The following is a 27,450-nucleotide window of genomic DNA, read 5'->3' on the forward strand; positions in this document are numbered from 1 at the left end:
GCCTGCACATGTAACCTGCACGACAGGGGAATGGGCCTATGCTTGCGCAGGGACAGTTTACAGTCTAATGTCTAAGTTCAGTGGAGATTGGTGTAGGTTTTTTTCTAGACCAGATTCTAGTACTCACCCCAAAGACAACACACACACTCGTGGGTATAGTTTACAATAAAAAAAACCAATTTATTTCAACAGTTCAAAGTAAAGTTATTTCAATATCAATACTAAATTAGATGTGTTATATATATATATATATATATATATATATTTTACTCTATTATACTTTTTAAAAGTTCTTCCTAATATTCTATTTATTGTCTATATCTATCTATATTCTATTTTATACCCTTCTAATATATTACTTATGCAGCCATATTCTACACTAACAAATTAAAGAAAATAATCCAAAATAAAGTATGAGTGCACTCAAAGAAAATAATAAAGAAAAGAAAAGGGGGAATGATTCAGTCTTCCAATCTGTGCAAGGTGCAATGTCCAGATCCTACCACAATCACAGGGGCAAGTTAATGTAGAGGCGATGATGATGAATCCAAATCCAGGGCGATGATGGGGGCAATCCAAAGGGGGTATCCAAGGGTTCCAAACGGTGTAGCAAGGGGAGTTGTTCGGGGTACAAAAAAAACCCAGTCAGGATTCCAGCAGCGTACAAAACACAAGAGAAAAGAGTCTTCCTTCTTCCTTCAACGGGAGATCATCTGTCAAGGAAGCTTCGTGGGAGGGATCTTTTTTGCCGTAGTTCAAATGTCCTGTAGCTCAAATATCCGTAGTTCAAATATCAATAATTCAGGTATCCATAGTCAAAGTTGTCCGTATTTCTAAATATCCGTATTTCTCTTCTCTATTGTCGACGGTTGTTTGCAGGGTTTAAACTCTGTAGCTCGTGTGCCTCCTAGAGGCTACTCGTGGAACTTACATATGTCACAGGGTACATGTAATCATGTGGGTTACATTCTCCCCCTCTAAACCGCATCAGTGTCTGCATGCGTCTAAACACTGTATGGTCTTGCAGAGGGCACTCTAGAAGAATCAGGGACATTTCTGCCCAAACTTTCGAAAAATGAGGCCATGGCTAGGACTAAAGGTCTTCCTAGTTCACCATAACAGAGTCTCTCAGGGGGATGTCTTTCTCTGATAGATCTTCTGATCGGTTCGCTCTCAGACGGGTTTCCGTCAGACAGGTCAGCCTGGCCTGTCACACCAGTGGGCGGTGCACTCTCGGGTTCAAGTGGGTTGTTTTCAGGTGAACGTCCTTCAATAGGTCCAAATTGAGGTACAACAGTAGTGGATGATGCGGGGTCTCCCTCAGGTAAGTGTCTTCGAACAGGTTGAGAGAATTCATCTGTGACTACTTCTGTCTCACGCCCAATTGGTTTCTTTTCAAGTAACTGATTGTGAACAGACTCAGGGGTATGGGGTACTTCACTAAGGAGTGGACTATCAGATTGGGAGAACTCCGACGGACTTGGATTCAACCCGACTGGGTTCAACAGTTCCGTGGCACGTGCTAGAGGGGTGGCCTGTGTGGTTGTCCTAATGCTTTGGGGAAACCTTGTGGAGATCTGTGGATAGCAATCCTCATCCTCGTCACTGCTGGGCATATCTGGGTCAACAATATTGTCGTGCCTGGTCTGCTGCGAGACTGTTTCCCTGCATCTCAGCCTCCTTGTTGGTAAGTTTGTGTCAGGTTCTGAGACTTTATCTGTAACAGGTAGAAAGCCGCAGGGCAGAAGAAGGTCTCTGTGAAGGGTACGGTGTGGACCTTCACCCTGTTCTTGCTTGACGACATACACTGGGCCATCTCCCATCCTCTTCACCACAGTATGGACTTCCTTTTCCCATCTGTCCGCAAGTTTATGTTTTCCTCTTAAATTGACATTCTTCACCAGGACTCTATCTCCGGTAACAAGTTCTGCGGCTCTGATCTTTTTATCAAACCTGGCTTTATTCTTCTCTCCCATCTTCTTAGAGCTTTCAGAAGCAAGTGCATAGCTGTCTTGGAGGCGCTGTCGAAGATGTTTAACATACTCTGAATGCGACTTGAATCCAATTTGGTCTGGTGTAAGGCCTAGAACCAGATCAATGGGTAGTCTTGGCTGTCTACCAAACAACAATTCATATGGAGAGTAGCCTGTGGTGTCATTTTTCGTGCAATTGTATGCATGGACTAGCGGTTTGACAAAGTCCCTCCAATGATATTTATCCTTGTCTTCTAGTGTCCCGAGCATGCTGAGAAGGGTCCTGTTAAATCTCTCGACAGGGTTTCCACGTGGATGGTATGGCGTGGTTCTGATCTTTTCGGTTCCAATCAGACAGCACAACTCCTTGATGGTGTGGGATTCAAAATCTCTCCCCTGGTCACTGAGAAGGCGACTTGGAAAACCATACTGTACAATGAAGTTTTCCCACAGTGTTTTGGCAACCGTATTCACCTTTTGGTCTTTCGTGGGGATGGCAACGGCAAACTTGGTGAAGTGATCCGTGATGACGAGGATGTTTCTAGTGTCCTTACTATCAGGCTCAATACAGAGGTAATCCATACACACCAGTTCAAGGGGATAACTGGTCTGTATATTCTCCATATGAGCAGCATGCTGGGAATTGGCTTTCCGCCTCACGCATCTTTCACAAGTCCTACACTTCTGTTCAACAGACTGAAACATCTTTGGCCAGAAAAATCTGGAACGAACAAGATGAAGGACACGCTGAGCGCCAAGATGACCGACTTCATCATGAAGGCCTTGCAATGCTCTTTCTCTGTGGCTACTAGGCAGCACCAGCTGATAGATCTGATTCCCACGATCAAGACATTTCCTGAACAGTACTCCATCTATAAGCTCTAGTCTATTCCATTCTCTAAGGAGCAGCTTGACTTCTGACAGTTCAGAGGACATCTCTTGAAAAGTGGGTTTTCGGTTTCCTTGAATGAAACTGATCACACGTCTGATAGATGGATCCTGTCTTTGAGACTGATACCAGTCATTGTGAGTCATTCCAGGGAGGGTGCCTTGTCCAGAGAACACAAAGTCATCAGGGATGGCAGAAGCATCTAAAGCTAAGGATTCGGCAAGAATGGGGAGTTCTGGCTGCAAATAGTCAGCCAAAGTGGTCACAGAGTGGCGTTGACATAAAGCAGACAGCATGTCACCAGAAACAGTTTTGCTTTCTCCATCCAAAACCCTTTGCTTCAGCTCTTCTATCCTCGCTTTCTCCTGCTTGAACTCCTCATCTTCTTCTGACGGACTCTGGGGTCTTCTGGACAACCCATCGGCATCTTGATTGCTGATCCCAGCCCTATACTTTATGGTGAATCTGTAGGTTGACAGAGCGGCTAACCAGCGATGTCCTGCTGCATCAAGCTTTGCTGTGGTCAACACATAAGTTAGGGGGTTATTGTCTGTTAAAACCTGAAATTCTGTTCCATAGAGGTAATCATGGAACTTCTCACAGATGGCCCATTTCAAGGCGAGGTACTCTTGCTTGTGGGCAGGATAGTTTTGTTCACTTCTGGATAGTCCTCTGCTGGCATAAGCTACAACCCTCAGCTTCCCATCGTGTTCCTGATAGAGCGCAGCACCGAGACCATCGCGGCTGGCATCAGTATGCAGGACGTAAGGAAGATTGGGATTGGCGAAGGCAAGAACAGGGGCCGAAGTCAGTTTATCTATGAGAGTTCTAAAAGCAACGTCACACTCTTCAGTCCACTCATTTCCAAAAGGTAAGGTGGGATTGATGGAAGTCTTGACCCTGTCCTTCTTGTAAATCTTCCCTCTTTTCCTTTGAGCAACATAGCCAGCAGTTAGAGCATTCAATGGCTTTGCTATTTTAGAGTACCCTTCCACAAAACGTCGGTAATATCCAGCAAATCCTAGGAAGCATTTGAGCTCTTTTCTGTTGGTGGGTTGAGGCCATTCTCTCAAAGCAGAGACTTTGCTTGGATCTGTGTGGACTCCATTGGCATCTACAACATGGCCAAGGTATTTAACAGAAGTCTGGAAAAAATGGCATTTTTCAGGGGACAACTTTAGGCCATAGTCTTTGAGCCGGTTCAACACTTTCATCAATCTGGCCTCGTGCTCTTCTAGTGTGTCAGAGAAGACAATCAGGTCATCCAGAAATACTAGTACTTCATTGAGATGCAGGTCTCCAACACATTTCTCCATCAGTCTCTGAAAGGTGCTTGGTGCATTTGTCACACCTTGGGGCATACGATTAAACTCATAGAAGCCTAGAGGGCAGACAAAAGCGGTCTTGTGCTTATCTTCCTCTGCAACTTCTACTTGATAGTAGCCTGACTTCAGATCCATGACAGAAAACCATTTGGCTCCACTAAGAGCAGAGAAGGTGTCTTCGATGTTGGGGAGAGCATAGGCATCTTTGATCGTTCTCATGTTCAGCTTCCTGAAATCTATGCAGAGTCTTATTGCACCATTCTTCTTCTTGACAACTACAATGGGGGAAGCAAATGGAGACTCTGACTCGCGAATAATTCCAGCGTCTAGCAGCTCTCTTAGGTGTTGTTTGACAGCTTCTCTGTCAGAGGGATGAATGGGTCTGGGTCGCTCTCTAAAAGGGGCCTCATCCTGGAGTCGGATGCGATGTTTTACTGCAGTCGTATGACCATGAGACAAGTCATCAACAGCAAACACCTCTGGCATGCTGTTCAGCTGGTGTGTGATCCGTTTTTTCCACTCTTCTGGAATGGGGGAATCTTCCAAATCAAAGTTGGTGGTGTTACTCTGAGACTGAGGGATGTCAGGCACAGTCATATTTTGGGATTCAGACGGCATCACATACTGTGCTACCATCATTTCAGCTATCACCTGCCTTGGATGCAGTGTGACACTACGATCAGTCACATTTCTGAGAATGACAGGAATCTTGTTTAAAGATCGAAGTGGAGTTTCTATCAAGGAATTTTCAACGAACACTCCACCAGGTAAGGAAACGGTTTCAGGGGATTCGACCACGAAAAGGGAACGTGGGAAATGTTTCTTCACTCTGACATCTCCAAAGACAGACACTTTTCTTCCTGGTGGAATGGTGACAGGATGGCGTCCATGCAACTTAACATGATTGGCTGAAATCTCTTCCTGATGACTTAGGGCAACATGCTGGAACAGCAAGATACAGTCACTATTGATATTGGGCCTTTGTAAGAATTCTCTTCCATGCTTTTCTATGCCACCTTCATATAATCTGTCAAGGACATTGGTTCCAATCAATAGGGGAATCTGAGTGTTAAAATGGCAATTTGGCACAATGAGAACTAATGAAGAGACCTGTTCAGCTACGCCAGTGATGCTGCTGGGGAAGGAGATGAGGGCTTGGATATAACCCTGGTAAGGAACATGTTGGCCACCTGCACCTTCTATCTGGAAAAGAGTCTGAATGGGCTGGATGGGGAGGAACGATAAGTGGTTCAAGTAGAATGTCTCTGAAATGGTTGTTACTTGGGAACCGGTGTCAAGGATTGATTCACATTCTATTCCTTCAATGGAGACAGATGCAGTGCAGCGTGGCCCTACAAGTTCACAGGGAAGGGATAGGCTATTTTGGTATCTTTGTCTGTATCTATTTTTTCTTGTCTGGGTTCTATTCATAATATCATTAATGGGTTTGGGACTGTTATGCTGGTACTTAGCTCCTGAACGTCCCGAAACAGGAGCTGCTACTAGTTTAAAGGCATGGAGGTGAGGGTATGCGTATTCCTGTGAGCTTCACGTTTTTGTCTCAGCTTGGTGTTCTTTTGATGGACAAGAGCGGGGTTGGGGGCACTCACACAGTGGGCAGCAATGTGACCATCTCCACCACATTTAAAGCAGAACCATGGCTTGGGAAAACGACGCGTGTAAATTCGAGGTGTGGAGGCATTCATGACCATGCAGCTGGTTTCAATCTGAGTTCTGTTTGGCTGTGGTTCTTCCTTGATGGAGAGGGTTGCAATTTGTTTCTTTAACTCAGCTACCTCATCGCGGAGTTTCTGTGTGTCTTCATTTTTGTTTTCGGCTGGGCCTTCGATTCCATAAACAGTGTGGGCATGCACTGAAGCTTTTGAGCTCCCTAGATGTTTCTTCATCCTATCTAGTTTAGCTGAACGACGGCCTTCTTCTGTCCTAAGCTGATGAAGCAATTCAGGAAATGAGGGTGGGCTATTTTTTTTCTGTTCAAGCTGAAGACCTAAAATCAACGAGTGGTCCCAGCATCCTCTGCAGAACTGTCTTATTAAGTGTTTTTCTGAATCTACAAGTGAAGCTCCCCCTCTAGAGATGACTTTAGTGAGGAGGGTCGGAAGTCTGAATAAATAATCAGATGGCTTCTCTCCAGAATTCTGGTTTGCACTCAAGAATGCAGCAAAAAGCTCTTCTCCATCTTCTACGACTCCAAAGGCTGATTCGATGTGGTTTACGTACGCAACAGGGTTTGCATTGACACCAAGCGGTTTCACCATGTCAGAAGCTGGACCAACCAAACTCTCTAGAACCTTTCTGATTTTTTGTGAATCGGTGACATAGGTGTCACTTAGAAGCAGCTCAACTTGAGTTCTCCAAGCTTCATAATCTACTTCCCCATTTGGCTTTGGAAGCCTACCTGAGAAGGTTCGAATTTTACTTGGGCTACTGTATGGTTGTGTTGACTCATTCTTAATAACATGTTCTACTACTACGTTCTGGATGCTCGGGGGATTAATGATGTCTTCTTCAAGGCTCATTGAATTACGCATGGATGAGTGTGTGGTTGGAGCACGGTGAATGTCAGATATAGATGGCCGTCTGTTACATTCTTGGGTCATGCTAGGCATGTGCTCAACATCAATGCTAGGCTTAGTGTCTTGCATAGGGCTGTGTTCCGGTAAAGACGTGTTGTCAGTTTTCTGTGATGCTGTAGACCGAATGCGCCTCAGTTCATTTTTTAAGATGGAGGCATAGCCTGACATGGCACTACCACCAATAGCGCTGAGTTCTTCGAGATACTGCTGGGCTAAGTCTTTGCCTATTTCCTCTTGACATATTTGTCTAATTGTTCTGACATTCCATAGAGTAGTTGGATCAACAGGGCTAGGTATAAGGCCAAGGGTATCTGGGGTTATCCTGGTGATTGACTTTTCACACTCAAATTCTATTATTACCCTACCATTAGGTTGGTTGGGCTCATCCACAACTCTGATGCAGGATGAGATCTTCCCATGTTGTTCGAAGAAGCTTATTATCGTTTCGGCAGAGCTCATTTCATTGACACCTTCAACTAATAAGCAGTTTTGTCCATGGACTTTATACTGATTGCAAAGATCCATATTAACTGTGTTATTTTCAAAATAAAAATATATATAATCAAGTATTTTATAGAGAGGTGTGGTCAGTGGGGTAGTATATGGCCTGAAACGCTAATTAACCAATCTCCTGGCTGGCTCGCCAACTTTCTGTAACCTGCACGACAGGGGAATGGGCCTATGCTTGCGCAGGGACAGTTTACAGTCTAATGTCTAAGTTCAGTGGAGATTGGTGTAGGTTTTTTTCTAGACCAGATTCTAGTACTCACCCCAAAGACAACACACACACTCGTGGGTATAGTTTACAATAAAAAAAAACAATTTATTTCAACAGTTCAAAGTAAAGTTATTTCAATATCAATACTAAATTAGATGTGTTATATATATATATATTTTACTCTATTATACTTTTTAAAAGTTCTTCCTAATATTCTATTTATTGTCTATATCTATCTATATTCTATTTTATACCCTTCTAATATATTACTTATGCAGCCATATTCTACACTAACAAATTAAAGAAAATAATCCAAAATAAAGTATGAGTGCACTCAAAGAAAATAATAAAGAAAAGAAAAGGGGGAATGATTCAGTCTTCCAATCTGTGCAAGGTGCAATGTCCAGATCCTACCACAATCACAGGGGCAAGTTAATGTAGAGGCGATGATGATGAATCCAAATCCAGGGCGATGATGGGGGCAATCCAAAGGGGGTATCCAAGGGTTCCAAACGGTGTAGCAAGGGGGGTTGTTCGGGGTACTAAAAAAAACCAGTCAGGATTCCAGCAGCGTACAAAACACAAGAGAAAAGAGTCTTCCTTCTTCCTTCAACGGGAGATCATCTGTCAAGGAAGCTTCGTGGGAGGGATCTTTTTTGTCGTAGTTCAAATGTCCTGTAGCTCAAATATCCGTAGTTCAAATATCAATAATTCAGGTATCCATAGTCAAAGTTGTCCGTATTTCTAAATATCCGTATTTCTCTTCTCTATTGTCGACGGTTGTTTGCACTCTGTAGCTCGTGTGCCTCCTAGAGGCTACTCGTGGAACTTACTACGTCACAGGGTACATGTAATCATGTGGGTTACACACACATGCAACTACAAGCCTGTTATTACCTCCAATGTCGTTTCATCAGCATTTCACACACATAAGTTACTGTACTTTTTGACCATTTAAAACACTGCATGAGGACACTGAATATCTGTTAAGTCCACACATGACATGAATTGTAGGATGATGAATGAACAATTATCTCTATCTCACGTTGAAATGTGCTTTTAATTGCTAAATATTGGTGTTTGTTTGGAGTTTCCCTGCAGTATTATCAGGGCTGGGGATCAGCGGCGATTTAATATCACAATGATATTTTAGTAAAGATGCAATACATATTGCGAATTTTCAAATATCATGCTACTGCAAACATCTCCATTTGATATGTTGATCCTTTCAAGGCTCAATCTCCTTTCATCTACTATAAAATGGGGCGACAGCGACGATCCACGCACAATGTACGACAAAATGCATTTATGTGACAAAAAGCTTGAAACATGAGTACGCTTCCCTGAGGAAAACATTTAAACAATTCAAATTCAGACATCCAGAGATGTGAAGACCATTACATCAGACCTCCTCACAGCATCTGGTCGTTGTGCTTCAACGTTGCGAATCGGGGGGGAAAAAATCATGTGATATTAAAATCGCCACGGCTTTGTATTGCATATTTGTGCACCAAATCGATTTCCCACCCTCCACCCCTGCACAGTATGTGGCATGTCATTGTGAAACAATAATATGAAGAAAAGGTTTTTGTCCCGCCTGTGACACGCTGACCACAAATCCTTCTGTACTGATGAAAGACCACATGAAGCCAGCCGGGTGACGCCTGGACCCACAGATAATTACACAGCGAGAACGAAAGAGGAATACACTGAAGGAAGGAGATATATGGTGAGAGGGAAAATTAGAAGATGCAGATCGGAAGAGCGATGACATCAGGGAGATGGAGTGAGAGAGACAGAGACAGAGAGGGAAATAGAGAGAGAGCGAGACAGATAGACAGAGGGAGATGTAAAGACAGAAACAGGGATATAGATGGAGAGGGAAAGAAGAGACTTTTGATGTTCTTTAATGAAGGGAGTAACCTCATAAAACAACACAAACACACACACACACACACACACACACACACACACACACACACACACACACACACACACACACACACACACACACACACACACCAACCACCACCATCAGACCTTCGCCACCATCCCCACACACTGTTCAGTTTTACATATGGTTACATGCATATTGATCCCACCAACCATTACAAACATACAGTCAAGCCCCCTCCCCAACAAAACATACAGCCCTTCCTACACACCTAACATGTTCAAAGCCCACAGTATTATTCACCCAGGTGTAATAGTCAATTTTATTTGTATAGCCCAATATCACAATACTCATATTCTGTTCTAAGGCGTGCAGAGACAAGTGCCCTGAATAGGGCCACTGGATCCACACACCCACTCCCTCTCACCTTGTTCCTCCTTGTACACCATGTTGCAACCTTAGCATGGCCAAACAAAACGTTCACGTGTAAACTTTGCCCTGTTCCTATGTGAGTAGCTAGCCCCAAGATGTACAGCCCCACAGTGAAGCCCACCTCCAGCTTCCCACATAACACCAACGGCAGGTCAAACGATGGTTTCACATGATTACAAATTTGTACACGATTGCAAATTGTGTGGTTATTAACCAGAGTTACAACGGCATTGTGTATGCTAAAATGTTCATTGGGGGTGACGAAGAAGGACAGGATTAGGAACGATTATACTAGAGGGACCTCTCCAGGTTGGACGGTTGGAGACAAAGCAAGAGAGGCAAGATTGAGATGGCTTGGACATGTGTGGAGGAGAGATGCTGGGTATATTGGGAGAAGGATGCTGAATATGGAGCTGCCAGGGAAGAGGAAAAGAGGAAGGCCAAAGAGGAGGTTTATGGATGTGGTGAAGGAGGACATGCAGGTGGCTGTTGTAACAGAGGAAGATGCAGAAAACAGGAAGAAATGGAAACAGATGATCCGCTGTGGCGACCCCTAACAGGAGCAGCCGAAAGTAGTAGTAGTAGTAGTAGACAATGGCAATGTGTACTATTAACAGAGGATTGGGGAATAGTTGCAATCACAGCACTGTAAGATGGCAACAGCCCCCCTCGGTTCAGGGAGGGTCGTTCCCTCTTCATATAGATGGCCTCTTTGACTCCCCGTTCAAACCAGCATTCCTCCCTATCAAGGATGTGCACAGCCTCATCCTTGACAGAGTGGCCACTGGCCTGTAGATGGGTGTAGACTGCAGAGTCCTGGCCTGACGCGTTAGCTCTTCTGTGTTGTGCCATCCTCTTGGCCATCATCTGTTTGGTTTCCCCAATGTAGAATTCACGGTAGTCCTCCTGGCACTTAACAGTGTACACTATATTGCTCTGTTTGTGCCGGGAAATCTGATCCTTGGGGTGGACCAATTTCTGGCGCAACATGTTTTAGGGTTTGAAAGTAACTGAGTCACAGAGTTTGGAAAATAAACGTCTCAACTGTTCCGACATTCCCGCCACATATGGAATCACCACTGATTTACGCTTAGGCAGCTGTTGTCCTTCTCTCTTCAATCAGGTGGTACACTGTTTGGGCATCTTCCTGGCTTTGACAAACGCCCAGTTTGTCAACTATTCCCCAATCCTCCGTGAAAAGTAAACATGGCCATTGTAACTCTAGTTAATGACCATGGCAATTTGCATGTGAAACTGATTGTTGCTTTGGTCGTTATGCAATTGTGCTGTTTATAAGTGTGGGGATACCTGCAGCCAGTTTAGACTGAAGAAGTCACTCAAATGAGTGATGAAACGTTTCTCACAATAAATGTTGTGTCCGGATGAACTGTTTCAACTAGGCAGACAAAAAACAAACAAAAAAACAAAAAAAATGGTTCCCTCAGTCCTAACTTTGGAGCACACACAACCTGCTCCTCAACAAATATAAAAATGGTACTATTGCTAGGGTGTATAGTTGCCCAGACAACGGGCTGCGCCAATGGATCCCTCTACCAACCTGCACAGGCCTGCTAAGACCCCCATCCACTTGTAATAGACATTTTGGTCCATTGTAAAGCATCTTAACCATTGAAATAAAGCTCTGTCCAAGCCCAAAACCTAACAACACTTTGAACAACTACCCGTGGTCCACCTTGTCAAAGGCCTTTTCTTGGTCTAAAGACACAGCCCCAAAAGTGATGTCATTAGTTCTAGACCAGTCCAACATATCTCTTGTTAGAAACAAACATCCATAATAGATCTGCCTGGCACACCATAGGACCGATCCCTGTGCACTGTAGTCTCAATGTATTTGTTCAGTCTATTAGCCAGGCATTTGGCAACCAGCTTGTAGTCCACACAGAGCAAGGCCACAGGCCTCCAGTTTTTCATGTCACTCAAGTCCCTTTTGTTTAGGCAAGAGAGCAAAAAACTGCATGACGGCAGCTCAAAGGCAGTTCTCCTGTTCCAACACATTCACGCAAGACACAAAATAAATCCTGGCCAATAGTGCCCTAAAGGGCCTTGTAAAAGTCCACTGCAAGCCATCAACACCGGAGCGCGACCCGAGTTCATTTGGGAGACAGCCATGGAAAGTACTTCATATGACAATGGAGAGCCCAATTCAGTCTTTTGCAGATCAGAAAACTGGGAGATTAGATCACAGCATCTCTGTACATACAGGGTCGCACCACACAGATCAGAATAAACCTCACAGCCTCCTCCCTCATTTCCCTGCCACTCCTGTGACATTGTCTTTTGATAGATGTAAACAATGCATTTGCCTCTCTTTGGACACATTCCCCTACAGTCCAAAGAAAAAGGCACTTCATGCACTCATTTCTTTTAACATTGAAAACTGAGCTCTCACAAGTGCACCCTTTGCCCTTTCCTGTAGGGACGCCCCCAGTTCTCTGGCTTAACTCAGCTCTGTTGTCACCCAGCCCAATATTACCCCCTGCAACCAACTCTGCTTCCACCTCTCTTAAAATTTGCTCCAGCATCGCCAGTGTTCTCTTGGTCTCTACGTTTCAGAAAGCTGTGTATTGCTGGCAAAAATGCCTAATATGTGCTTTATACCTGCATCCAACCACTGATTTAGGGACTCAAAATCCCTCTTTTCTGTCTACGTCTGAACTCCACAAAACTGGTGCAAAAGGTGGCATCTTGCAAGAGCTTTACATTGAACTTTCAGTATGCAGACTGGCATGGCCCTGAGGAGATTACCAGGTGCGACATGGCTGAGTGGTGATAAAAAAAAACCCACAGAACATAGTATGTTTGCCTTTACCAATCTGTTACTATGACATCTAAAATGTACTATAGTCAGTCCAGCTGTGCTGCAGTAACCCTATCCCCCATCACATTCATCCATGTGAACTGTTTACCCACTGGAAACTTTAGTCTCCATGTATCCATCAAATAACCACTCTGTACTATGTCTCTCAACACACCTGCTGATGTTGTGTGCCCCCCCCCCCCAGCCTATCTCTGGCATGGTCAATAGTGCAATTCCAACCCCCCCCCCCCCCCCCAAGCACCAAGATCACATCAGCACTCAAGTTTAACAATTCCTGCTTTAGCCTGTTAAACTACCTTCTCACTCCATACATTTGGTGCATAAACAGTAACGAACACAATCTCCTTACCCCCCCCCCCCCATAGTAGCCCTGACCACTAGCAGCCTTCCTGTGACCACTTCCTTTTGCGAGGTGACATTAATCGTTAAGTCTGGTGCAAAGAGGATAGCTACACCTGCACTAATATTTGTGCTGTGCCTCATAACCAGAGGGGGGGGGGGGGCAGAGAAGCAGAGGGAAGTAGAGAGAGACCGAGAAGGGGAGAGAGAGAAGGAAAGAGAGGGAGCGAGCGAGAGAGAGAGAGAGAGAGAGAGAGAGAGAGAGAGAGAGAGAGAGAGAGAGAGAGAGAGAGAGAGAGAGAGAGAGAGAGAGAGAGAGAGAGAGAGAGAGAGAGAGAGAGAGAGAGATGAAGGCACTGAGAAATAAGAGATAGAGAACCATCTAGGCTTAAAAGATAGTACTGCTTTGACTCTATTCACTTCTTTGGTCAGTACAATACGGTACAGTACAGTACAATACAGTAAAGCATAGTGTCCCAGTTTCTCTCACTGCTTTGTCTGTGTGTAGTACTGAGAGATGGGCGAGGCTTAGCTTCAACCATACAGCAAAACAGAGATGGGCTCGCTGATGGCGGTGAGAAGCCCTTCACAATCACTGGGTCTAATCCCTTCCCAATCCTCTTACTCCACCGCTGCCTACCGCTATTTCTGTGCACTTTCTGTGTCAGTGGAAGTGGTGTCGCAGGAAACGGCATGATAGCACACTCGCACACGGACACACACCAATTCACACGCTTGTTCACAAGGATACACACTTTGGGTGTTATCGAAACATGTCCAGTTGTGGTGTAGCTCATCCTGAGAATGAAAAAACTGCAGATGTAGTCTTTAGGGACCAGGAAATTACATCAGCATTCTTAACTGAGTCCCAACATATTAAACCTAAACATTGCCGTTTACTAATGGCCTCCTGTATGTTTCAGGGAATAGGACCGGTCATTCAACAGGATTAGGACGGGCCCTACATGAATTCAGCTTTGAGTGGCAGGATTTGACCAGAAATGTAAAGCGCTTTGAGTGGCTGTTGCAGTTAGAAAATCACTATATAAGATGCAATTTGACTGATTATTTGTTTGTTTGATTGATTGATTGATTGATTGATTGATTGATTGATTGATTGATTGATTGATTGATTGATTGATTGATTGATTGATTGATTGATTGATACAAACTGTCAATCTGCACATAAACAGTTATATCTTGGAAAACATAATCTACAATATTGGCCAGTTTAAAGGCATCAACAGCAAAGAGCTTCCCAAAAAACACCAAGACTGACTTTTCTATCTATCTTAAGGACAATTTTAATGATAGAATTAACCAAATAATTGATGCAGGTACAAAATATTTGTCTGTTATAATAATGATTGTAAAATATCCATCCATCCATTATCCAAACCGCTTATCCTGCTGTCAGGGTTGCGGGGATGCTGGAGCCTAACCCAGCACTCATTGGGCGGCAGGCGGGGAGACACCCTGGACAGGCCGGTAGGCCATCACAGGGCTGGTACATACACACACACACACACACACACACACACACACACACACACACACACACACACACACACACACACACTCACACTGTACACAGTAAGTCAAAAGAAACAGAATCATTTTGGTCTTCTTGCATGCTCAATAGTCCAGGTAAGAAAATCACAGAAAGTTTGAATCAGTTCATCTGGACACAACGTTTACTGAGCGAAACGTTTCATCACTCATTTAAGTGACCTCTTCAGTCTCACTGACTGCAGGTATCCCCACACTTATACACAATACAGCGGCAATAACGACTGAAAACAATGATCGGTTTCATATGCAAATTGCCATGAACATTAACTAGAGTTACAACGGCCATGTGTACTATTCAGAGAGGGTTGGAGAACAGTTGCAATCACAGCATTGTAAGATGGCGACAGAACACACTGCGCCAGAGATTGGTCCACCCCAAGGAATGGGTCCCCTGCACAAAAAGAGCAATATAGTGTATGCTATTAAGTGCCAGGAGGATTGTTGTGACTTGTGCATTGGGGAAACCAAACAGACGCTGGTGAAGAGGATGGCACAACACAGGAGAGCTAACACATCAGGCCAGGACTCTGCAGTCTACACCCACCTACAGGCCAGTGGCCACTCTTTCAAGGATGAGGATGTGCACATCCTTGACAGGGAGGAACGCTGGTTTGTACAGGGAGTCAAAAGAGGCCATCTATGTGACGAGGGAATGACCATCCCTGAACCGGGGGGGGGGGGGCGCTTAGAGTACATCTGTCGCCATCGTACAATGCTGTGATTGCAAACATTTCCACATCCTCTGTGAATAGTACACATTGCCATTGTAACTCTAGTTAATGGCCACGGCATCGTTGGTTTTGGTGGTTATGCCACTTTGTAAGGGTGGGGGTACCTGCAGTCAGCTGAGACTGAACAGGTCACTTAGATGAGTGATGAAACGCTTCTGTCAATGAACGAGTCCAGACAAACTGATTCAACTTTCTGTGAGAATCATTTTAGAGTTTAAACCGTTGCGCATCTGATTTGGAAAATGTCCCACAGGCCGAGGCTTAGTCTGTACTGACATACAACAACAAATAAAAAAAAATTTTGATTTGGAAATCTATATATAAAAAAAGCCTAAAGAGTCTTTGAAAAACACTGACCTAGGTGAATGTGTGTGCAAGGTGGATTATATAGCTTCATAACAGAGCAATAGTTAGGGAGGTTTAACCCATGAAAATAGCACAGTACATTTCATTTCTGAAAGTATTCTGATCAGGCCACAATTAGCTAACTATAGACAAATACAGAATTATAGAATAAAAAAATTATACAACAAATGGTGGTTTGATATTCTAGCTGGAAACAGCCCAACGGTACGGCGCCTGTGTTTGGATGTGTATGTGCAAGTAAAGAAAAAGGAATATACCATCTTATTTTCCTTTTAGTCTTTTCTGGTAGGAGCATTTGGCTAGTAAATATAACGGCAGGTGGCTGAGTTATAGTCGTTATCAAAATGAAAATCATTATTATCCTATCACATATCCTTGGAGCGGACCTCCTATCTCATCGGGGGATTACTGGTCTCTATCCTCCATCCAGCATTGCTGCGATTCTTGGAAAAACGTTTTCATCGTATGTTTGGTTTCATCATACAGGTCATGCATGCTCAACCCTGTTTACATCGGGCTGTATTCGTTTTGCTGACAGTATTGTCTAAAGCGATTTGAAATGAGTCATAATTTGATGGATTATGAACACGTCCAAACGGAGATCCGTGCGTAATTGCGCTGCGCTCCAGTGCGCAGCCCCGCTCAGAGGTCCGCGGTTTGCATGGGAGGGTTTAACACGGACGGACACATATTTACCACATGTGCACGAAATAACACCAATCTGTACGTCTTTCGTTATGTAAAATCTCTAAATGAGATTCCTATGACATAAAGGGGCAGTCCATCGCTTGATTTGTCTAGCTGGAGGTCGTCTCAGTCCTACTTCGGTGCGCTTCACTTGAGCAGAGTGTCAACTGAAGCCCCTAATCCCACGGGACTAAGATTAGCGGGTGAGGATTTGCGAGGACCAGTCCCTGGTTTTACCCAAAACAAATGCCAATGTGAGGCCAATGTGTGCCGTACAATCGAAGTGGGTGGTGTGGGTGGGGGTGTTTGCTCCAATTTGATCAAACGACACAAAAATCCCAGACAGGAGATTTTATCTCTCCAAACGCACCTCGGTGCGAAAACAAGCGGCAGTCGTTTGCGCGTCTGTTCCTTAAAGCGCTCCATGACGCAACACGAGGTTACACTTCATTCGCGGTAGAAATATTCACAATTAAGACTTCATGGTCTTGTATTGAAATACTAAATAAAGAATTCCAAATATCGAAGACCAAAAGCCACTGACATGACAGCTGTATCGTATTGGTCTCTTTTTTTAATCAATAACCATCCATTGCTTTGAAACAGTGTAATTGCAACATCATATAATCTTTGGATTCATTAAAAAGAAATGTGTTTCTTACTCTCTCCAGCTATGGCTTTTAGTCCCAGCGGTGGCATGATGAGTCCTTTGCTTTGGATGCGTCTCCACCTTCCCTCCTCCTCTCTCCTTCCAGTCTAAACCCGACCCGGACAATAAATAAATAAATTAAAAAATAAATAAATAAAAACTACCGCACCGGTCTACAGACGTGTGAAATCTTCCAACCGCTAGGACCGACGTCAAGTTAGAGGGAATTAAATAACCACTTCCTGTTTGGGAATCTCAGAATAAAAGCCGACCATGGTCGCGTTCCACACGTTCCAGAGCGCACATTTTAAAACGTCACATTGGTTTTCTCATCGAGGGGACTGCCAAAAACAATAAATAAATACACAAGTCTTAACCAGACTAACCACTTTAAATGAATACTTTAAACTTGGCTGCAGAGTAAACAAAACAGGCTTGCTTATCTTGATAATTGTGCAAACACCGAGTATGTAGAGTATGTTTTTGGGCCACACTGGATTATGTTGATTAAAGTTTTCGGAATGTTTTTTTTTATTTTTAATATCTAGAGGGCTTCAATGCTTTACATCCAGACTTGGAGAGGGAGCGCCTGTCGCTTCATTTGCTTGACGGCCCAAACTGCAGTTGTGGCCGATGGGGAGCATGTCTATGTTTGTTCCCTCAGCCCTATTTCATTGAATTTACCTAAATTTAACCTATCCTACCTTCATTTAACCTACCTTAACTTCTACCTAACCTTAACCTATAGCTAACCTATTCGATAGCCAGGGAACATGGGGCTGACCTCAGCCGATACTTTCACACTGTCATAGTGTAAACTACTAATAAGACACGTTAGTCCCTAGCTAACGGGCCCGACCCTTTAGCCGAGCGGTTGATGTCGCCTTGTGGTGCAGTACACCCCATATCGAATCCCGCACCGGGCAAGAAAATAACCGGTTACATTGGTGGCAGCGGTAGGGACTAACGTGTCTTATTAGTAGTTTACAATAGTATAGGGTAAAAAAAATCAGTAAAAAGTCAACTTTCTGTCGCTTCCGATTCTGTCTGTGATCACATATATTGTGTATCAACATGGCATGTAACACAATATCGTTGTTTCTGTTGCCTGGTGACTGCGTCATGACTATAAGGATGTGATTTGATCCTGGATAGTAAAATGCTAACAGCCCTGTTAGCATTTTGTTAGCCTGTTAGCCTCTCCTGCCGCGTGCCTCTGCGTAAGGCATGCGTGTACGTCCGGTTAGTACGTGTTGTTAGTGTGTTTGTTATGGTACGGGGACCAAGTAAGTAACGCCGCCGGTGGCCAACAACTGCAGTTGTATTGTCGCCTTTTCAAGCAGATCGCTGCAGTAACGCGGTGGCTTCGTGGGGGGTGTTGGCTCGATGCCCCCTGGGTTACCTGTCGAATAGGGTCATCGGTTAAGGTTAGCTAAACGTTTGGTTGAGGTTGAGGTTAAGTCTGGTTATGGTAGGTTAGATTAACTTTAGGATAGATTCAATTCAGTGAAATAGGGCTAAGGTAACGACACACTCCCTTCATGGGCCAATGTGAAAAGAAACAAAACACAGTGTAGTTGTTAAATTCATAGGACCGTAGAGGTTATTCTGCAAAATGCAATTTAAGTGCCACAGACTTTGTACTGTAACGCTGCCATGATTTCCTCCCCTTCATGGTTTTGTTCTGTCGGTGTTTGGGTTTGAGATTAAAGCAAACACAAATGAGTAGCACAGACATCTCCGGGCTGTTTGTGTTGGATAACATCTCAGAAGAGTCTGTGGTTTACTCTGCCGGGAATCAACAAACAGTGACCCACTGTGTCCATGAATTCGACCTATTTCTGAATTTTTAGTAGTCCTATGAATTTAGCAGCCATATGTTTTTCAAACGGCCCTGTGATGGTCTGGCGGCCTGTCCAGGGTGTCTCCTCGCCTGCCGCCCAATGACTGCTGTGATAGGGTCCAGCAATCCCCGTGACCTTGAGAGCAGGATAAGCGGTTTGGATAATGGATGGATGTTTTTTTACACTGCCCCCTGAAGACCTCATTACAAAGTGTTTAAGCACATCAAAAGTTTTAAAAAGGTGCTTATTGATACATATTCTCAAAGTTGTGTACCTGGGTTAACATGTTTTTTGGCAGTCCAGTAAATGAGTAAATGAACTTATGTTAATATGAACAATGAAAAAGACCTTACAGTGGTGGGGGAGTTGATATTCAAAGACCACTTTGGTTTTGTTGACATCCTTACATTAGATGTGGTTTCTCTTTGAATAGTGAACACTCCCCCCCCCCCCCAAATAAATCATGCAGCACATTTCTTTATTATTGTGGATGGTGTACTGTGTGCAATTTCTCCTGACCTGTCCTTCATCTGTGTGTATAATGTAGGACTTCGGTGTTGTTGCATGTTGAGTGACAGTCCCCTGTTTCTTCTCTCTCCGAAGCCACACATTTTGGCCCAACTGCAGTGGTGGTAAAGGACGAGCTCTGTGATGCAGGTTGTAGCGGTGTTGCTGGTTCTCTTTTGCCTGCTTCTCAGACTTCCTGAATCCTCGGATGTTCAGCCAACGTGGGCGTAAGGATGTCAGGAGCTGTGGTATGGTGGTGCGTATCTGTCTCCCCATGAGGAGTTGTGCAGGGGAATAACCACTTTCCAAAGGTGGGGCGCGGTATGATATCAAAGCCTTTGTTTTCTCACCTCCTCCTTTCCACAGTCTTTGTACAGTAGTCACTGCACGCTCCGCCTCCCCGTTCACCTGTGGATACCTGCTGGTAACGTGTAAAACCATACTCCGTGCCGAAGTCTTTGAAGACTGCACAGCTGTATTGCGGCCCGTTATCAGACATGACTGTTTCTGGTATTCCATGGTGGCTGAATGCCTCCTTCAGAGCGGCAATGACAGCGTTGGCAGAAGCTACCTTGAGGTGGGCTACCTCAATGTAGCATGAAAAAATAATCCACAACGAGAAGGTGAGTATTTTCCTCCCAGAAGAATAAATCTGTACCCTACCCATTGCCAGGGTCTCTTGTACTGGAGTGGTCAGCAAGGGCTCTCTATGCTTTGCCCTGTGCTGTGAACATGAGCTGCAGTTCTCCACCATCTGACTGATGCGTACAGACAGTCCTGGCCATCAGACAGACTGGTGGGCCTTTGCCCTGCACTTTACAATACTTTGGTGACCACTGTGGAGGTAGTGGAGGATTTCTTGTCTCATGCAGTGAGGAATCACAATTCTCTGTCCTCTGAGAAGCAGCTCTCCAGCCAAGATGAGGTTTTCTCTTTTATGCCAGTATGACCCCAGCTCTGGTGGGAGGGCATGTTTGTCAGGCCAATCAGTCTCACAGTACTTGATTAGTTTTGCACAGACGGGATCGGCTTTCTGATTCTCTTGAATCACTTTCAATCTTGCTTCTGTAGCAGGAAGGCTTTGAATGACTGCATCCACAAACACTTTGACATCTGTCTCGTTGTCTTTTTCTGCTTGTGTGAATGTATGTTTCACAGGGGCTCTTGATAATGAATCTGAGGTTATCAAGTGTTTGCCAGGCACATGCGCAATGTCAAACGTGAACCTCATCAGCCGCAGCCAGAATCTCAGTACTCTCGGGGGAGCTCATCTAGTGCCTTGGTACGCAGCCGTGGCACTAGTGGCTTGTCATCAGTCTCTAATTTGAACTTAAGTCCCAGGAGATAGGGCAAACACCCCCAAGGCCAAAGGATGAGGCATCAGCAGCTACACTTCTCTGCTGTTGGTGAGTATGGAGCCAACATGCATGGGGAACTCAGTTCGGTTTTCAGTCTCTGAAATGCCTCTTTCGGTGGTGTCTCCCAGCACCATTCATTTTTCTCACTGAGCAGGTCTTTGATCGGGTGTGTGTATGATGCAAAGTGGGGTAAAAACTTGCCCAGATAGTTGACCATCCTCATCACTCTCCTCACACCTTCCACCCTGGTAGGTTCAGGCATCTCCATGATAACTCTGACCTTGCCTGGATCTGGTGTCACACCGTCTGCTGTGACCTGGTGACCCACGAACATGATGCTGTCCTTGGCGAACTCACATGTTTCATTGTTCAGCATCAGTCCTTGTTCTTTCAGCCTCTTCAGCACCTGATGCAGTCTCTCATTGTATTGCTGCATGTTTTCTCCATACACTAATATGTCATCAGCATGACACACTACTCCTGCACACCCCTCCAGGATCTGTGACATGCAACGCTGGAAATGTTCAGGGGCTGATGAGATCCCAAACGGTAGGCGGTTGAATGCATATCTCCCAGATGGGGTGATGAATTTTGTCAGGAGTGAGCTCTCCTCTAACATTGGGATTTGCCAGAAGCCAAAGGTGGCATCCAGCTTCATGAACACCTTCGCCCCTGCCAGCATGGCTAGTGTATGGTCTACCGCTGGGAGGACGTGTCTCTCCGCATGCACTTGTTCCAAGTGTATTAGGTCTACACACAGTTGTATCTTCCCCTGAGGCTTGGGCACCACGACCATGCCAGCACACCATGGTGTGGATTGTGTCACTTTAGAAATCACCCCCGGAAGTAACACGGGGATTCAAACTGGAGTTCCCTGTGTTGGGAGGCAACGGAATAGACCGCTACGCTACCCGGAGGAGTCCAGGGGATGAAATCAGCACATATAACCGTTATATATGCTGGTCCAAGATTTAAAACAATAATGACCCTTTTTTAACCCCTTTATGAAAATACACATAAAGACCCCTTTATGACCCTGTACAAAATACTGACAAAAAATTAAAAACTCATTAATAACTTTTTAGTTGTATATTGCAATAATATCCAAAGGAATTGAATCAAGTGCAACTGGACTTGGTATATATCCGTGAAGACGTTTCGTCTCTCATCCAAGAGGCTTCCTCAGTTCGTGCCTTTCTGACTAGACCAAGCTAGTATTACTGGCTGGTTATGAAAACATCGGAACACAAAGAGCCATGGACATCTATAGCTCTGATAACGACTCCAAACAGTGGCGCCCCCAAGGGGTGGCCAGGGGTGGCCACGGCCACCCTGATACTATCCCTGGCCCCCGCTGCCCCCCCCCCAGCCACGAGTCGCATATGCAGAATATGCTTCTGATTATGCATAATATGCTTCTATCTGATATTTTACATTAGGTGCTGTTCATTTAAATCAATAATGTATATTTTTCATAACTCTCATATTGACAGTTTTCAACCAGCCTATACAGTATACTACAACAGCATCATAGAATTCCCGAAATTCAGTCATGGCTTTTGGTTTTGGTGTGCCACCCCAAGATTTTCAGTGGCCCCATTTGGCCACCCCTATGAAAAATTTCTGGGGGCGCCACTGACTCCAAAGAGGATAAATATCTGAGTTTCATCACCAGCCAGTCAGACTAGCTTGGTCTAGTCAAAAGGCACGAACTGAGGAAGCCTCTTGGATGAGAGGCGAAACGTCTTCACGGATATATACCAAGTCCAGTTGCACTTGATTCAATTCATTTGGATAACCATGACCTGGATGAATGAGAACCTTCACAGACATATTGCAATAATAATGTACGGTTTCGAAAAAATCCCATGGCACACCTGGACTTGCCTGCGGCATATGTTCAGTTAAAACTGCTGTAACTTACAAAACGAGTGCGCTGATAGGCTACTTGTTACTATTTAAACCATTCTAATGGCGTGTTACAATATAAGTCTGTGACTACTGGAATATGTCCTGGAACGCCTCTTTATGAAATATGCTACTTTCCATCGCAAAAGCCTTTGAATACTTCAGAATCACCTGTCAACAATAAAAGACTATATAATTACCGGCAAGGACTAGGATTCTAAATCTAGTGGACTATGTCCTGGAATGCCCCCCCCCCAACTGTAGCTGACTGTCGTATAAAGTGTACATACGTAATCGACCCCCCCTCCCCCCGGCTGGTCCCAGTGGATAAATCCAGGCTGACTTTCTTTCCGAGTACACCCCTGGGGGAGGGTCTACATTTCATATTTTTCACCGCATTTAATTTCTCATTCCATACATTATAATGTAGGTAAACTCTTACGTTACATTTTTTTTGTCCTACAGCTTTTTGAGATTGGAACGCTTTTAATTTTGAGGCAAACCGGATATGTGTTCCAGTTATTTTCTTCGGACTTGACGTTGTTGCACAGAGATTTGACACGTCCACCGGTCCACCTTGAAAATCCAAACAAATGTTTCTCTTGATTAAAAAAAACAACACACAACATTAGAACTGACGTCAATCAATCAATGAGTAAATTTATAGTCATTTAGTTTATGTTTGTATGAGAAAGAAATTAATTGTCTACATTGCCATCAAATGTCCACGGGAGGGCGGTAGATAGGTTTTATTACCTCCGCCATGGTGTCCGATTGCCGTGTGCGTGCGCGCGCAACATCGCTAAACACGTTTATGTGCTTCAAACTTGCTTCTGGTACACGAAGTCCACTTCGTTAACGTCCAACTATTGTACTGAATTCTATTGTATTGTATTGTATTTTATTGCAGGCGGTGGAGAAAGGTAAATAGACCCAGATCAACGCAATCAGATCACACACGACTGCCTGGCCTCGTCTGTCACTCTTAATAGAAACCCCACCTCCTCCAGGGTGACTCAGTGGGAGGAGGGTGTGTCTCTCTCCCTTCCAAATCCAAATAGCAGTCAGTTTGTTTGCTCATTGCCCAACTTTCTTCTCTTCCGTCCACCTTTGCGGAGTCTTCATCTAAAGTTATGCTAAAGCGTTAGAAGCGGAGGAGCGGACGCACCTTAACAAAGTCGTTTAGTAGACTTATTTATTTATTCATCTTGTTTGTGTTTTTTTTATTAGATTTTCTTCAGTTTGTCTGTTGTTGAACTTCCCACTGGAAATACGCCAGGAAGACAGAGTTGGTCGACATGGGGGACGTGATTTCCAGTCACCTGGATGAGGCCAGGCGGGAGATGATCACAGGTGAGATTGGACGGCGTTCGTGCCAAACTCGCCCTCAAGTTAATTGGCGTTAGAGGGCGGTTTCGTATTCTCAAACCTTCTCTGTAAATCTCACCCATTCGCATGCATGCCTGCATTGCTATTGGAAGTATTAACATGGTAGAAAGAAAGAAAGAAAGAAAGAAAGAAAGAAAGAAAGAAAGAAAGAAAGACAGGTTAACTGTGGAGCAAGGGTGGAGTTCCTTCAGTGTGAGTCCCCCAACTTTATCAAAGCTCCCATTTTACCTTCAGCTGACCTCGTTTGGTGGTTGAAGGAAAGATGGAGACTCAGTTATCAGCATTAGCTTGGGTTGCATGTGTAACTTGGTTTTTTTTGGTAACTATCTAACCTTAATATTAGGCAAGGCATGCTGTTAACATATCTGGGAAACAAGTTTTTTTCTTTATCTGCTGTAAATTTCCCACTCCAAATTGCTGGTGAATCCTTAATATACCAGAAGTTATCACTACTTTACCAGTCAAACTGTAATTCACATTAGAATCCCCCAAAAAGGAAAATGGTTGAAAAGCCAAAAATATTTGGCCAGTGTTAATTTCTCCCCCTCTTTTTCATTCCTGTTAAATCATGTTCAGTGATATCTGCATCAGATGTGAATGGGATGAAGTCTTGATGGTTTTGCTGGTGAGGGTGGATGTGTACTGGGCAGAACATGAACTGCTAATCCTTGTTTGAATACTGAAGCCAGTTGGCTTACTTCTCTTATTACTGTCAAAGCTTGTGAACGTCCCTTTCTCCTTGTTCTTTTTTATTTTTTAAACACATCATAACTAATTGTAAAGCTTTTGTAACTTGATTTTGAATCCATTGTTGTTTAAAACATCATGGGCTACGTTTGTTTTCATGAAGAGTACAGCCAGGCCAAGTAACATGCATGGAAGAAAAGGGGAGACTAACCCTAAGAGGCCAAGGTCCTTGATTTAGTGCGTCATCCCTTTTTTAAGGCCTTGGCCGGCCAATTCACAGTGAGACACATATATCAGAGGCTGGAATCTGAGGAATGCATGAAAAAAGCATGTGTGTCTGTTTCTGGATGGAAAGCACCTCTGAGCCTTGGGCTGCACAGCCAGAAAACACACACACACACACACACACACACACACACACACACACACACACACACACACACACACACACAGTCTGCAACCAACGTACTCCCTTAGTGCAACAATAGTTGAGACAACAGTCTGGATTTACCATTACATGCAAACTTCTCTCTCTCTGTCTAATTTTCCAGATAGACTTCGCATCATCAACAATTATGTATTTTAAGCAGGGCTGAACACTATATGGTTTCAGACTCGACATTGCAATAGTTGCATTGCAAAGGATGCATCAGTCATGTTAGACTGAAATTCATATTGCTTAATAGAAAAAAAAGATCTAGCAAGGTCCACTTTTTATGACTGCTCTTGAAGGAAAAATATTCCAGCGCATCTGACAAGTTACATAGTTTAGCCTGATTAAATGACCTCTTTAACAACTGCCATATTTCCTCCACTGAAACCTCTCTAATCATTATTAGTGACAAATCAGTTTCAAATGGAGCTTTGAAAGTTAAAAGCTGCAATTATGGAGTAAACTTATGCAACTCCTTTTTATACTTTTGATATTGTAATACATATCCCCAAAAACAAAAATATTGCAATGTTTTTCTTTTCTTTCCCACTGATATTGTCCATCTTTATGGATAACTCAGGTACTCTGTGCTGTAGTAATCCATCTATGATTTATGAGTTGATGATAGACAGGCCGTGCTGACATCTTCCTGTTAAGAGCCTCGCTGTCAGATCACTATCACTGGGTGATGTGGAATCCCTGATAGTGGTGTGCCAGCATCTAGTGGCAGATATTGTCTTACTTAATAACCTCCAAATTAAGGTTAGATTCTCAGGGGAAATTAGGTTGTTGTTTGCGGGGAGGGAGGGGTGCTATTGCATGTGCAGGACCAAACGGCTAACCTCTCATTTCCTGCTGGGGAAACTCACAAGAGTGCACATGTGCTCCCAATACATTTACCCTTGTGTGAACACAACAGTCTTCTATGAATACCCATAAACTAGAATTTACACAGATACATTGTGGGCTGCACACATGCATTTACAAGCAGGAGTGCCTTATTATATCGCGAGGACCGTTGCTGGGACTGGTCAGTAGATTTGTGGGTGTGGGGTTAAGACTTATTTTGCAGTTAGGGTTAGACAATAACTAAATTTCAGGCCTATAATTTATCCTCTTTCAATGGTAAATTCAAATAGTGTCATATTGTAATACACAGTTTTGAAATGTAGTTTTGGTTTGATATTATACTTTACATTTCCAAACAGTTAAATGTGATGAACTTCTTGAATATGGTATTTTTTCATATGTATGCAGATATCATATCATGTAAAATTCCCTATGAATGATGATCAGGATATTTTTCATATTGCCCATCACAATTTGGAGGGAGTGTTTGTTGTTGTTGTTGTTGTTGTGGAGTTTTTTTGGTTTTGTTTTGTTTTTTGTTTTTTTAGGCAAATGGTCAGCTCTGTGTAGCCTGACAAGATGGCTAACTCTTTAGCTAGAGAGGCCTATATTATTTTAAATGGGCACAGGTACCCGAAATATCTGTGGCTCTGCAAATGGGACCACACACACGCTTCTAATTTACTTGACAAACATGTTTACGTCTAACCATATTTGCTCTCATTTCATCCATTAAGTCCTTACATGAGAACCGGGTGCCCATGTTTGCCTCGGCTCCAGAGGGAGCAGTCTAAACGTTTGAGTCGAATGTATTGGATTGTCCAAATGGAATATTTTTGCTAAAGCCGTTTAAATGTCATTCTGTTATGAGCCTTTTCTAAATGTGGGTCTGATTTCATCTTTTTCCAACTCCAACAGATTTCCCATTTGGTGTTTTGCGTGCAAGACATTGTGAAACTGGTTAGCTACTTTTAATGGTAGGCCTGTTGTGTAGATGAAGGAGCAGTGTCAGTTGGAGTGGTGTTGGACAGCATGGTGGTGTCATTAGAGCTGATAGCTGGTCCCAGCACTGCTGAGAGCGCCAGGACTGATTATTATTATTATTGTTGTTGTTGTGGCAGGCAGTGACAGTAGAACACCGCCCAGCCATTTGCACAACTCACAACAGCTTGTACTTACCGTATATCTCCCTGGAGCTTTCTTATGGTTCCTGTAATTCTCCTAAATCTCTATCTCACCCCCCCCCTTTTTTTTTTTGGATAAGGGACAATAGAAATGAGGAAATGGAAATAGGACAAGCAAAAGGATCTTTCTCTTTTAGGAGTTTCTATGTAAATCAATAAATTATGAGAAAATTATAACTGTGCATTTGCACATCTGTTGGTTTGCAGAGGTGAGAGTGATCTCAGCATGTGGAAGTTGTGTTGTAAACACAGTTCGAGACTGTTGTATTTGACACAAGGA

General features: G+C 43.8%; 2 protein-coding genes across 2 annotated transcripts in view; one reads left to right on the plus strand and one right to left on the minus strand.

Annotated features, from left to right (window-relative positions):
- The window catches only part of LOC130112242 (syntaxin-binding protein 1-like), a 58,605-nt gene extending 37,089 nt beyond the window's left edge, over window positions 1-21,516 (minus strand). Inside the window, exons 1-4 of the mRNA XM_056279524.1 lie at window positions 20,868-21,516; window positions 20,188-20,538; window positions 19,781-19,944; window positions 19,375-19,626 (exon numbers count right to left, since the gene is read on the minus strand). Coding sequence (XP_056135499.1) covers window positions 19,375-19,626; window positions 19,781-19,944; window positions 20,188-20,538; window positions 20,868-21,516 — 1,416 coding nt within the window. The remainder of the gene's footprint in view (window positions 1-19,374; window positions 19,627-19,780; window positions 19,945-20,187; window positions 20,539-20,867) is intronic.
- A 2,185-nt stretch (window positions 21,517-23,701) lies between these two features.
- Window positions 23,702-27,450, plus strand: part of LOC130113808 (protein Niban 2-like) — a 53,339-nt gene continuing 49,590 nt past the window's right edge. Inside the window, exon 1 of the mRNA XM_056281457.1 lies at window positions 23,702-23,981. Coding sequence (XP_056137432.1) covers window positions 23,927-23,981 — 55 coding nt within the window. The 5' untranslated portion in view covers window positions 23,702-23,926. The remainder of the gene's footprint in view (window positions 23,982-27,450) is intronic.

This window comes from Lampris incognitus, chromosome 1 (genome assembly GCF_029633865.1).
Source record: "Lampris incognitus isolate fLamInc1 chromosome 1, fLamInc1.hap2, whole genome shotgun sequence".
In the NCBI taxonomy this organism is placed as follows: domain Eukaryota; kingdom Metazoa; phylum Chordata; class Actinopteri; order Lampriformes; family Lampridae; genus Lampris; species Lampris incognitus.